Genomic DNA, 13359 nt, shown 5'->3' with positions numbered 1-13359 from the left:
TGAAAACTTGTAAAAATAGATGTGAAAAAGAGAATAAACCCAATTGTCGTATTACATTCCATATATAAGCATTATTTTACTTTATTTTAAGCATATCCACATCGTATAATATGAATCAGTTGTTACTATCACATCGAGAAACGTCTGGACGCGAAACACAAAGCTGGTTGGTTGCTGGGAAGTAAATTATGAACATTTATAAAAGTGTCTTAACTAAATACTTAAACGAAATATTCGACTCTGAAAATAGAACCGAATTTTTTTGCCGAATTTGGACTTCGCAAATTTGTTCATAACGTGGCGAGTAATTTGCGCTCCCATGTAAAAATGTCTATTCATTCAAAAGCAGATTTTACTTTTAAGAAGTAAATGGTGATATTATAATGCGAGATGCCTATTTACTGTCAGATTGATTTATTGACGAATCACAGTCAGCTTCACTCCCTTCGTTCTTCAACAGTTGATTTTACCCCTCGCCATTATCTTCTCGTCTATTAATTCCTATGTCTGTGTTCAATTGGAATTCTTTCCGTCTCATACTCATTTACTCATACTCATATACTATATACTCACACTCATACTCACCCTGATACTCACACTCATACCCACACTCATACTCACACTCATACTCATACTTCCTAAGCATACAAACAAACGAGACGTTTTTATTTTTTAATGATAAACTAATGTTTATAAGACAAGGTTTTATGCAAAGCATAAAGGATAACAAATAATTATAAGCAATAATTAGTGGACCGAAATATAAATACAAATTGAAAATATCGAGTAAAATAAATGCCGCCAAAGGTAATTCCCGTTGTAATTATTTGAGACGTTTTTAGTCATTCAAAATATGAAGCGATTATTTATTTACCCGATTTATACGAACACACATTTTATTTATTTTTTATTTAGACGCCCATTGAATTTTAAACTACATACATAGATACATAACAAATTAATAATAAGTACATAATATACTTAATATACTATAGGTAATGATAATCTTAAAATCGTAATAGCGGACACAGATAAGGATTATTGCATATCTGCATGTATATTTGCTTTTCAAAGAAAGTAATGTTACTAAAATTAAATATGTTGACAGAGCATGTTTCATTCCACATACAATGCAAACTTTGTGAACAAGAATTGTACATACAATTAGTGCGAGAAGCTCCTACATTAAATGGAGCATGGAGACTAGTGTAGTATCTATTGTGTTTGGGATAATTAGTCATACTCATATAACATAATCATTTATTAGCGCTGTCTAAAAATACAAATATATTGATACATATTTGGAGATGGTAAGGAGAAAAATGAAAGATGTGGTGTAGAATGACAGCTTTTATTGAGTCAGTGTAGATGAGTTTACTCCGGACCGATGCTCTAAGCTGAAGTGGTGGATTTGATCGAGATCGATGGTCAACATCAGATGGAGCGGAGATGGACGGTGGTGGAGTTTTCATGGCAATGAAGTTGGTGGCTCTGCACAGCGTGGGCAGAGATCACTGCTTACAGCTACATACGAGTATATATCTACATATATATTTTTAATACTTGTGATATAATATATATTTTTTTATAAATGTAATATTCCTACAAAGAAGAGTAATTTACCGTGTAATACAATACTATTCCATCATAAATTTAACCAATCTACGCTCCAGTGGTCAAGTTAATATCCAATAACCAAGTTGTTAATTGGACCAATGGAGCTTGGTCAATTTCATATTTGCAATATTCAAAATAATATAAACCCGGCCAAGTTCTCGGCACTAAATTATGTAAGCAAAAAATTAATTCTATTCGATAATTCTAAATTTCCGCGAGCCGGGCCAATTATGGGAAAGGGACGAACTAACCGCAAACAGTGAGAAACTGCTTGCAAATATCATGTTACAAACTTGTTATTTGAATTCAGAAAAGAAAATAAAGTAAATATGAAAAAAATAACAATTTTTTTTTCGAATAGCTGTAAAAATTTTTCGAATATTCAAGTACGGTGATCGCGTAAGAGACTTGTTGTCCAATACTTGATAATAACAAAAATTAAGGCGTACGTATGACGTCATTATCGGAAGGGTATACATAGTATATGCACCAACACGTATAATCCTGTGTGTGTTGTTCTCCTCAAATCTATTTGAGTGAACTACACAAAAACTATTACTAGAGTAACTAAATCACTTTTAAGAGGAAATTTAAAAAAATTACACAAAAATATTTGAAAGAAATTCAATTAAGATCCTGTTTTAACAGCACGTATTTTTAAAATTGCTTCAAGTGGAATATTGTTTTATTTGCAGTTTAATATTACTGAATACTATTCCTTGTGGGCAGATCTGATACCGAGCTAATTTAGCTCACCATTTTAACAGCATGGAGCAACATTATGGAGCACAAGAGGATGCTGGCGTGGGAGCGTTTCTTCGCCAGGGGTTATTATAAACAGTAAGTTTACGCCAGAAATTAGAAACTTACAAAGTACGAACGGAATTACGAACAAACTTGAAACAGACAGAAGAAACAATAAAAACCAACGGAGTGGCTTTATAGTGATTTATTGTGAGTGCAGTGTTACGCTACCTCGTTCTTTATTGTGAGTGCAGTGTTACGCTACCTCGTTCTTTATTGTGAGTGCAGTGTTACGCTACCTCGTTCTTTAGTCAACGTATCGGACAGCATTCCGGTGTCCATCATCAGGGTAGATGTGTAAAGATTGTGGTGAAGTGTGTGCTTATGTATGTAGATATGTTACCGTGTAGCCTCAAATAAAAACTAGAAAACAACAAAACATTGCGTGACATGCATGGGGGTTAATTGATAACCCCTAGGGGTGCACTATCTCTGGACTTCTGCTTGATACTATTTTTTGGTTTATCCTGTATAGGTAAAAAAAAGATTTATCGGTATAATTACTTTATTATAATTTTACTTACTTAATTGACATTTGTTGGGTTAGCTGGAAGAAATAGGATGTAACCTATAAGTTATACACTTTGTACTCTTTTTGTGCAATAAATATTTTTTTGAATTTTGAATTTGAATTTTTCTTGGCCATTATAATTATTTCTATCGTTAAAATTACGAAATGTGGAGATCCGCAAAGATTGCAAGGCTGATGTAAGCGTAATGAGTAAGATCAAGAAAGGGACGCTTAGATGCTTTGGGCATGTAGAGCGAATGAGCGAAGAAAGGAGTGTAAGGAGAATATACGATGCAAATGTGAATGATAGCAGAAGTCGGGGACGCCCGAGGAAGACATGACACGACAATCTACCTACTTAGTGCAGTTACCACCTGTCAAAATATCTCCCGATTTTTATTTGAAATTGAAGTTATTTAAAGTGAAAAAATAACTTTAGTAGTGAATAATCATAGTTTAATACACAAAAGAGTGAATTTACAATAAACAATAATATCAATTCAAAAACTTTACTCAACAAAACCTAACGGTCTTATGAAATGTAATTTGGCAACACCATTTTTCAGTTTAAAATAGTGCAAGAACAATAGTAAAAGTGAACAAAAACAGTGTTTCCCCACTGCATCGAACCGCGTCAAATCATCTGCTAATTCAAAATAAATAAAATAACAATAACAATTAAAAACATTATCTGACTACCTAAAACTGATCAATAACATTATCCAGTGTTAAGTAGTGATTAAATTATTTTCGCACTACACCATCTATCGACCAGTGGAAAAAAGCGTTATCAGTCACCTACCGAGCAATTTCTTTCAAAAACTAGAAGTAAGTAAGTACTGTACCTTCACCTTTATTATTATGTTAAAACTTCTTATTATTTTTTTTCACATTCTATAATTTGTACGGCTTCCATAACACGGGCATGAGCCTAGTATGGTAATTGAAAAGCTTAATGTTTAAAAATCTATAAAATAAAAGAAACAAAAAAATAATAATTTGAAAATTTCAAAAATTAAGTGAATCAAATACTGGAGTCGGGCCATGTCAAGAGTCAGAATAATAGAGGAGTATGTATGAGACGATGTATGAATGTAAATGAGGCAAGGAGTGTGTGCCAAGACCGAGTTGCTTGGCGGCCCGTCCTCTCTGCCTACCCCTGCGGGGAAACGGCGTGATGGTTAGTTAGTTAATAATAATAATAATATTAGACAATTTTTATAGAGCCGCTTTTGTGAGTAATCACCTCAGGGGCGCTTTACAGTTGATGCAGGTATTACAAAAAATATAAATATAACCAAAATAAAGTGAAGTTAAGCAAAGTAAAATGAAGAACAGGAACAGGTGACATGAAGATAGAAGATGGAGACTCTGCAGCAAGAATTCTAGGTGGTGAAGAAACTGGACCAGCTGCTGCAGCGAGAGAGTCCACCAACAGTGCCAACACGAGGTTCGTCATCCATACAGGTATGTGTTTGCTGCTAATAAAGCGCTAGTTAAAATTACGCTTTTTAATACTGATGGAAAACTGCAAAAGTGCCTCCCACTGACATCTATCGGCGTGAAAGAAAACCTGAAAAAATTCTTGAACGGTAGTAATAAAATTAAGTTAGAACTTTGTGAGAAAAACGTATTTTCTTTTCATAAACGTACGATTTTCACTCAAAAACAGCAATAAACATTTTAAATTTCGTAAAAATGCAATTTTAACTATCCGTAATGTAATATATTTTTATCAGTATGTACTAATATCAAATTAAATATTGAAAAAATGTTAAAATGACCAACACTTGCGACCGTAGTTGCTTGGTGCAAAACCATCGGATATAAATCGACAGAACGTATCCGGTGTGCCCGAATTAAGTTCAATTGTCACTTACTTGGGGCTAATTGACCAAAAATTTTAACTAACTAACTAACCAACTAACCAACCAACTAACTAACCAACTAACTAAGAGAGGACGGGCCGCCAAACAACTTGGCACACACTCCTTACTACATTTCCATTCATACATTGTCTCACACATACTCTTCTATTATTCTTGACTCTTGACATGGCCCGACTCAAGTATCGGGTTCAGTCGATCGTACCATGTCTTCCTCGGGCGTTTCCTACTTCTTCTAGCATTTACAATCGTTTTCCTTATACTCCTGCCTTCATTAATTAGCTCTACATGCCCAAACTACCTCTTCAATTACTGCATCCCTTTCTATTTCTTACTCATTAAGCTCACATTGCATTATTTGCGAATCTCCACATTTCTCACCTCATCATAGATGGTTTTACCACGCATACGCCTCAGGGATGTAATTTCTACAGCATTCAGTCTGCTTTCATACTCCATCTGACAGTTCCATGCGATACATTAGTGTAGATACCAGCACGCCATTTTGGACTGCTAGCTTCGCTTCTTTGGACAGCTTTTTTATAGCGTCAACTTCGTTAATGGAGTTAACTGCATTTACCCTTCTTTCAATGTTTCTATTAGCCTTCCCATCTCTCGTAAACATACTCCAAAATACAAAAACTCATCAACTTGCTCAAGTACACATCATTCAAGGTTTCTTTCTTGAACTGATAATTAGGCTGTTTGGGGCCTGTAGTTGACACTTATTTTTCTTTGAAATCAGTTTGGATCACACTAGGAATTATCTTGTTCGGTGGATTTAACGAACCCGCTTTAAAAAAGCAAAAAGTTATTTTAGTACTTACTTGCAGACAGAACTTTCAGTAATGAGAAAAGAGAATTGTGTTGGCGGAAAGAGTTGAGACTAAACTTGGTGATAACTTCTAGTTTTTGTCACATCTGAGGGAGGCGTTAAGCTTTGATATATAACACGAAAGAAGGTACTAGTGTTATCAACGATGGCGATGGAGGGGCGCTTCCGAAAAAGAAAATAAATTTAAATAATTTCAAATAAAATTAATAATTGTAAACACAACTATTAATCAAATATGAACGAGGTGTTTTAAAACCAGTGGTTTATTTATTTATTAATAGGATAAGAAATAAGCAAGAATTCACAATTCGTAACAAGTAATACTACAAATGATGATCTAAAAATTCTAGTAGTAAAACTAGTAGTTCTGTCAACAGTAGACCTCACGTCAAAAAGTACGTAATTCCAATTTTCTCTTATGTATTCAATCAAAACAACTTTTATGATTTATAAGTAGGTACTAAAATACCTAACTATGTAATTTATGCGAGTAAAAAATGGATCAAATAAGGAATTATATTTTTTCAAAGAAAACTTCTCTCGTTGACAATTTTTTTTTCAAACTTGCTTCAGGTATGTACCGTAATATTGAAAAATTCGAACGAAAAAGTGCAAATAATCACGACGATTTCACATTTGAAAAATAAATGTTTACTTGAGCATTAAAACGGCCACTATCAAGAACCGGAAAAAAAACTTACAAAAAAATATAGAGACAGACGAAATGCAAAGCGGTAGAATTAAAACGGGAATTCGCAACGCTCAGTCGACAGTAGTTCAATTAAAATTCTCAAACTGAATTTTTTTTAGGTCGATATGAAATAGACAAGTAAATGAAATAGGTCCCAGTAGTCGAATGGTTTAAGACGCATGTCCAGGTAAGACAATAGATCCTGGGTTCAATTCCTAGTTGTGACCGTTATTTTTCTGTTTTCATTTTATGTTCTTCTTCAATGATACAATTTTATTTATTTAAATTAATATTTAGTATGATGAAGATGCCTTTGGTTCTGAAATATGTAGATGATTTGTATTAAAATAGTGGTTGAATAAAATTAATTGCTTTCATTTAATTAAAATGATGCCACAACCGAACAATAATTATTGAAAAAGTGATTGTAAAAATAATATACATAAGTACTGAATTAAAGATTAGGTTTAGTATATATATGTACATATTTAATGTTTTTAAAGATCACATTTTATTTTTATACATTGACAGTGCATTTCATTCACATCTGTGGACCAAAACCGTTTTATTATTATAATAATTCAAACTATTTTTTTTTAAACTTGCAGTAGTCTGATCTTGAGCATTTTGCATCAATGAATAAAACTGAAAAACTTGAACTTTTAAAATCGCTTGGATTAAAACTTAAAGTTTGACCTGAAGTTAATCCTCCCAAACTTAATATAAAGTTTTTAAAGTCACACAACATTTTCAATAAAGAAGTTTTTTGTCACTAATCGGTGTTCTGCAAAGTAGGTACTGATTTTTTATTTAAAATTACGAAACGAAAGTATATTGCAGGATTACCTATCGCAGCAACTTGTGATGAAAAAAAAACAAATAAGATAACAATGGGTACGTAGGTACTTAGTACTCACGTGCATGAGACTGAAAATAGTTTCAAAGGGGATATATAAATCAGAAAGAGATAGAAAGAACGCGATAATATTAATAACGTTTAGAATGAATGGGCGTAAGCGACTGCTGTGCAAATATTCAATAAAACACGAAATACTGAGTAAAGTAGAACATAAAATAGAGTGCGATTTTTTCATACGTATAACATATTAAATAATAACCAACACGATTTTTTTTCTATAGAAAGAGAACTAACAATTTTCTCCAATTAGCCACAAATATTTATACTGGATCCCATAAATAAAATCCTAAAAATAGCCAAAGTGAATAATAATTCATAATTCGTAACTTGACGCCAACATAACATTCGGTTTAACTTTGAAATATATATTTTTTATTTTTTTTTTATTATTTAACATTATAAATGATAACAATATGCAGACTTATAAATAATTTGTTCATTATTATTCTATTTCTCCATAAGTTGAGCTCCAGGAGCTCGTGTTTATGGGAGGAGTCTTTACATTTAGTTCTAATGATTTTTTAAACAATAATCAAAAACTTTTGAAATAAATACAAACATAATATTAACATAGGTACACAAATTAGAAAATTGTTTTTTTAAAGATAATTAAAATAATTCATCTTTTTACAGATTAAGTAAGCGTGAGGAAATTAAGGGTACAATATATCAAGAAAAATTTAGAAAAGTAGTTTTTTTTAAAGACAATCAAATTAATATATATTTTTTACAGATTGAGTAAGTGTAAGAAAATTATTAAAATTATTAAATATATTTTTATTATATGAACAGGATAAAAAGTGATGTTACAGTTTATCTCAAATTTACTAAACAAAACGAATGTGTTTTCAAAACATCGAGTTCACTCTATTTTACTAAGTTAGGGGTAAAAAATGAAATAAAAATGTGGTAAGCATTTTTGACAAAATAAAATTTTATTATTTAGAATAAGTGATGTTTATTTTAAATACATACACCGGAAAATTATTTTATCTACATAGTTTCTAAAGCAGTATTTATTTTAAAAAAAACTTTAAGAGGTATCGGTTAAATAAAACATATCGACTTGCAGGCACGATGAAGGCCAATGATTACCAATTTGATTATCAATTTTATTATTAATTTGATTATCTGCTCAAGGGAGAAATTCGATATTTGAATATACATATTTAATCAATCAATCAATACATAAGGAAAAGTGAGCTTACTATGGGAACACGTATACGTGCAACACTCACTTCTATTGGCATTTTTCTTCAGCGGTTGCAATGTTGAATCTAAAAAAAATTCAATTAGTCGATAAAATTATATGGTTAATATGATATTTTTTGTAATACTATTCTTACTGCGACAAATACGAAAAAGAATTAATTCGAATAAACAATGTCTAAGTTATTGTAAGAACCTTAGTGACAACTTTCAAGAAAGAGTTTTCAATGTTTGAAAATATCGACCATCTTCCCCGATGAGAAAAGTTATCGGAGAATCTTTTTTGGAAAGAAATATTTATAGATTTTGATAAAAAAAGACAATTTTGTAATTTTTTTAATGGAAAACTGTAAATAGATAAATATACACAGTAATAGGTGCATAATATTAGTAGATATAATAATATTTTTTACATTAGCTCCACAGAGGAGGACCTGTGGAAAATAATTCCCCTCGGGGTCTATGTCAGCTTTGGGAATGCTGTGTCGTGAGTCATTTTCGGAAAGGAAGGATGGGAAGTTATGGGAAGGAACAAGAACAAGTGGTGGATAGGAATCTGGGGTTAATGAATTTATCCCTCCCACTGAGGTGCAAGGCGATGTTCCGAGAGACTTTTATTGGAGAGGTCAAAATGTCTCCCTCAACCAGTCTCTCCCGATCCGGCCTGCCATGCAGTTGGTGGTCATACACATCCGCCGCCAAGATCCAGATAAACCTCAACCCATGAACCGGGCCCCCTGCTAAGTCACCAAACGAAGTAACCCACTTGGGGTGACCTATTAGTTATCCAATAAATGGTTCCCGGGGCGGCGGTACCCATATCCGTCTCCCATATTAAAATATAGAGAAAAACATGCATACTAATAGGTATAAAACATTAGTAGATGTTATAGTGTAGAGATAAATATACATACATAGGAATAGGCATGTATTGTTAATAGATTCACATCAACACGCGAAATGATGTGACAATATGACTTCCCAGTCGACTGGTAGTAATTTGTTTACTACAAAACAAGCAATCGAATGTTAGAAGAAGTCGGGAACGCCCGAGGAAGACATACTCGAGTATGAATTGAATATAAGTGACACGATATATAACAAAAACAAAGAGAAAAATTAATTGTTTGATTCAATTAAACGTGTCGTAGCATCTACAAGAAACTTTAACAAAAGAGTTAACTATATTTAAAAGTTTAGCTAGTAGGAAAATGATTCAAAGTTTGTCCGGTACTCGCCCACAATCGGATTTGGTTAAACTTGCAAAGAGGGATACACTCGCCCGTGTCGCCCACTATTCGGACTAAATAAACTTTATTTACCAAGTTAAATTTGAACCAAGAATGAATCAGACCCAACCAGTTTATATGGAATACATTATCGATGGTTCTAGAAATAGAGACACCTCTATTTCAGGACCCATTCTATTATGGTTATTATATATTATAGAAACGAGTTTTTTTAAAGGGAATATACAAGCCAAAACTTATTAATTCTATGATTACTGAATTTTATATCAACGCGTTTTAGGTAGATAATAAGCAGAATAAATACTTGAAAGCGGAGTCTTGTGAGGGTTTTTATTTTATTTATTTTGTAATCTCTAAATAGTATAAAACAAAGTTGCTATTCGCGTCTGTCTGTTTGTGCGCTTAGTTCTTCCAATCTAAGCAACGGATTTCGCTTAGTTCACCTAAGCTACGCAACGGATTTTCACAGGGTGTTCACTATCATTTAGAGAATTTCTTCCAGAAGGTTTAGATGTTTAGGACGTGTATATTATATTTAGGTAAAGTATGGAAAAGTCCATGTTTTATAATAATATCGAAAATATATATTTTCGGGCACTCATTCAAAATGATTTACTACGGAATTATATATCTTAAAAGGACCTACAAAAATTCCGTCATAGTATATGTTTATCTCTTAAGGGGTGACCGGATAAATCATCACAATGATAATTCATCACATCTTTAAAAAGTTATATAAAGTCATGGAAAGTGATGAAACAAAAACTTTATTAATTGGGTTAAGTAGGTAAGGTTAGGTTAGGCTAAAACATTTTTTTTTTTAAAACATTATTTTTTTTTTTTAAACATTATTTTTTTCATCGTTTCTAATGATTAATATCACTTTATAAAAGTGTGTTGAATTGTCACTGTGTCGAGTAATCAGGGAAGTTACCTAAGGATAACCCTCAGCTACTCCGGGTACACATCAGCTAGTTCATTTTTATAAGAATGAAAGAATGTTGGTTAGAGGAAACTCTCACAATTTTTCTTATACGCGTTCATAAGTTTCTAATTTTAAAAAATCTTCAATAATCATTATAACTTTTAGAACATTTTATTTTCATTCTACTGAAGCAAAACTGTAGGAAAAGATTCAAATTATCCGAAGCATATTTTTGGTATTCATACCATAAAGCAATTCGTGGTAAAAATTAACAAAAAATAGTGAATTCACTGATAGCTTTTGATAATTTCCTTACAGATAAGTTGAAAAAATACATCTAGCGAAAGTGTATTAGGGATAATAACTTGATAAACAACCACAAAAAAACATCAATAGTGTACAAAATATTTATCCATATAAAAATATGGGCGGCCATCTTGACTACCAAAGGCATTTGCGTGGGAAGGTTTTAGTTTTATTTACTGAATTCTTGACTCATTAATTTGAAGCCTTATTTCAAAGCTAATCGACAATTCAACGACTTGATGTTTACGTTTTAGATTACACTATAAAACTGTTTTCCTCTAGCAAAATATGCTGAAGTCCCTCAGTACTCGAGCTTAACTACCTGAAATAATTAGTGCTAACTTACGGCGGGCTTAGTGGCAGGTGGTTGCGATACGAGGCAACTCTGTACTGAGCAAAACCACAAGCGCCACCTTCTAGAAAAGCATTTGCATTCGTTATGATAACGATAACGTTGAATTTATATAGCGTAATTTAGTGATATTTCACCGCAAGTGCGCTAAATTGAAAACGATTACAGTAATGTACATGTATTAAGAAAATCAACCGGTTAAAAGCTGAGTGGTCCAATGTATTGGGTTTATATCTATTCTTTTTCATTCTAATGATCTATTATCTAGTCCTCCAACATTGCACAAGCAACATTTTCCTGCTCATTGGAGCAAAAACCATATAGGTATTATAAAAATACAAGACGCATTATATACATACTACGTAATCGAACAAAAATGTAGCAACGCTTGTGAAAAGGATAGCCATTTAATGAATATGTGTAAACGAATGAAATAGATATATGAACGGCACGCTAAATTATGTCCACAGGACCTAGGTTAGTGAAACCACGCGCGTTTACTTAGTATCGTATCTTCACTCTATTAATTCATCTAAGGAAAGGTAAAATAATACTCTCTTTTTAAAAGAAAGACATACATTCCCGGGTTGCGAATAACCTGAGAATATTTGAAAATCTTCTACTACCATCACAGTAAGCGGAAAATGTTGCTTGTGTTGTGTTGGAGGACTTAGCCAGCCTAGGAATTGAACACACAACGCCTAGATGAGACCCAAACGCGATGTGAACTCAGCCACTGACCGGTCTTATATTATTCGGAATTACTATTTTTGTTATAATATGCAAACATGATTTTGAAAACGAATTATATAATATGTTACCTCGATTAGGATAAATAATAAGGAGCAAGTCTCGAATGACCCGCTCGTGAAAGGCCACGCAACAGGTATAATTCAACTCGGGCAGGCCATAAAACAAGTACCTAGAACTCACCTCATACTGGCCACACAAGTCCTCGTAATGGCCATACAACAATTAAAACTGATCTCGGAGAGACCATACAACAAGCTTAGTGTAACTCACCACAGTCAAGTCACACAACAAAACTAAATAACTAAATCACACACGCTATTGAGGCCATACAGTAAGTATAATCCAGCCTACAAATCGTCCATGCAACAGGTACAAACATTGGGATATTGGGATACAATACAGTGTCAGGGTGTATTGTATCCCAATAGGGAGCTATGCTGATGCTGACCACCATCTGTGGTCGTTGGGACCTCTCGAAGGATAAACATCATAATAAATTAGTTAAACCCACCTCGGTGAAGCGATAGAGTGGCAGGGCACATCCCTGTTGTGCCCCAGAAGCTCGTGGTTGTTCTCCACAATGCCCCAGGGAGCTATGCCGATGCTGACTACTCTGCCCGCTCGCTGGGACCTCTCCAGGAGTAGGGCGTCTCCGACCTGACGGGTCACACCTGAACAAGGGAAGGATAAACGTGAAATAGTAATATTAATAGTAACGTATGTTGACAAATTTTCGTCAAACAAATGGTTGAGTATTTTTTTTTTTTTTTTTTTTTATTTATTTCATATATATCCCGTTAAACTACAGTTAAGTAGTTTGTCAAACAGGATTTTTATTACAACTTTTTACAGATTACAACTTAGACCTTAATTTATACAATAACAATAAACTTACACATTAAATCGCCTAATACAAATTATTTCTACCTAGTAGCCACGTTTTCAGCAAATATCTGACTCTATTTGGAAATTCGCATTTCTTAATATTACCAGGTAGCATATTATATATTTTAGGCACATTATACTCAAGGGTTCGCTGTCCGTATTTATTATTATGTTTAGGTACAAGCATGCCTTCATTCTTTGTGAACCTAGTATTGTGCCCATGTTCAACTTTCCTCTTATACTCAGAGTCAGATATGTGCTGAATTAATATTTTATACCACAATAAGGCCTGCACCGGCAAAACTGTTAAATTTTGATACAAAAGTGAAATGTTTCGTCTTTGCGAAAAAATATTTTTTTTAACTAGTAATTTAACGATAGAATTTTGTATTGATTGTGCGTAATTTAAATTTGTT

The 13359-nt window shown here is 33.0% G+C and overlaps 1 protein-coding gene across 1 annotated transcript in view; it reads right to left on the bottom strand.

Moving 5' to 3' along the window:
• Positions 1 to 13359, bottom strand: part of Trpm (transient receptor potential cation channel, subfamily M) — a 611727-nt gene that overhangs the window by 91342 nt on the left and 507026 nt on the right. The window contains exon 7 of the mRNA XM_089638723.1: positions 12570 to 12729. Within this exon, the coding sequence (XP_089494849.1) occupies positions 12570 to 12729 (160 nt within the window). The remainder of the gene's footprint in view (positions 1 to 12569; positions 12730 to 13359) is intronic.

The sequence above is a fragment of the Hesperophylax consimilis genome, chromosome 13 (genome assembly GCF_061612785.1).
Source record: "Hesperophylax consimilis isolate HC1 chromosome 13, BYU_Hcon_1.0, whole genome shotgun sequence".
Classification (NCBI taxonomy): domain Eukaryota; kingdom Metazoa; phylum Arthropoda; class Insecta; order Trichoptera; family Limnephilidae; genus Hesperophylax; species Hesperophylax consimilis.
Note: the sequence above shows the minus strand (reverse complement) of the source record. Positions and strands in the feature narration are given on the sequence as shown.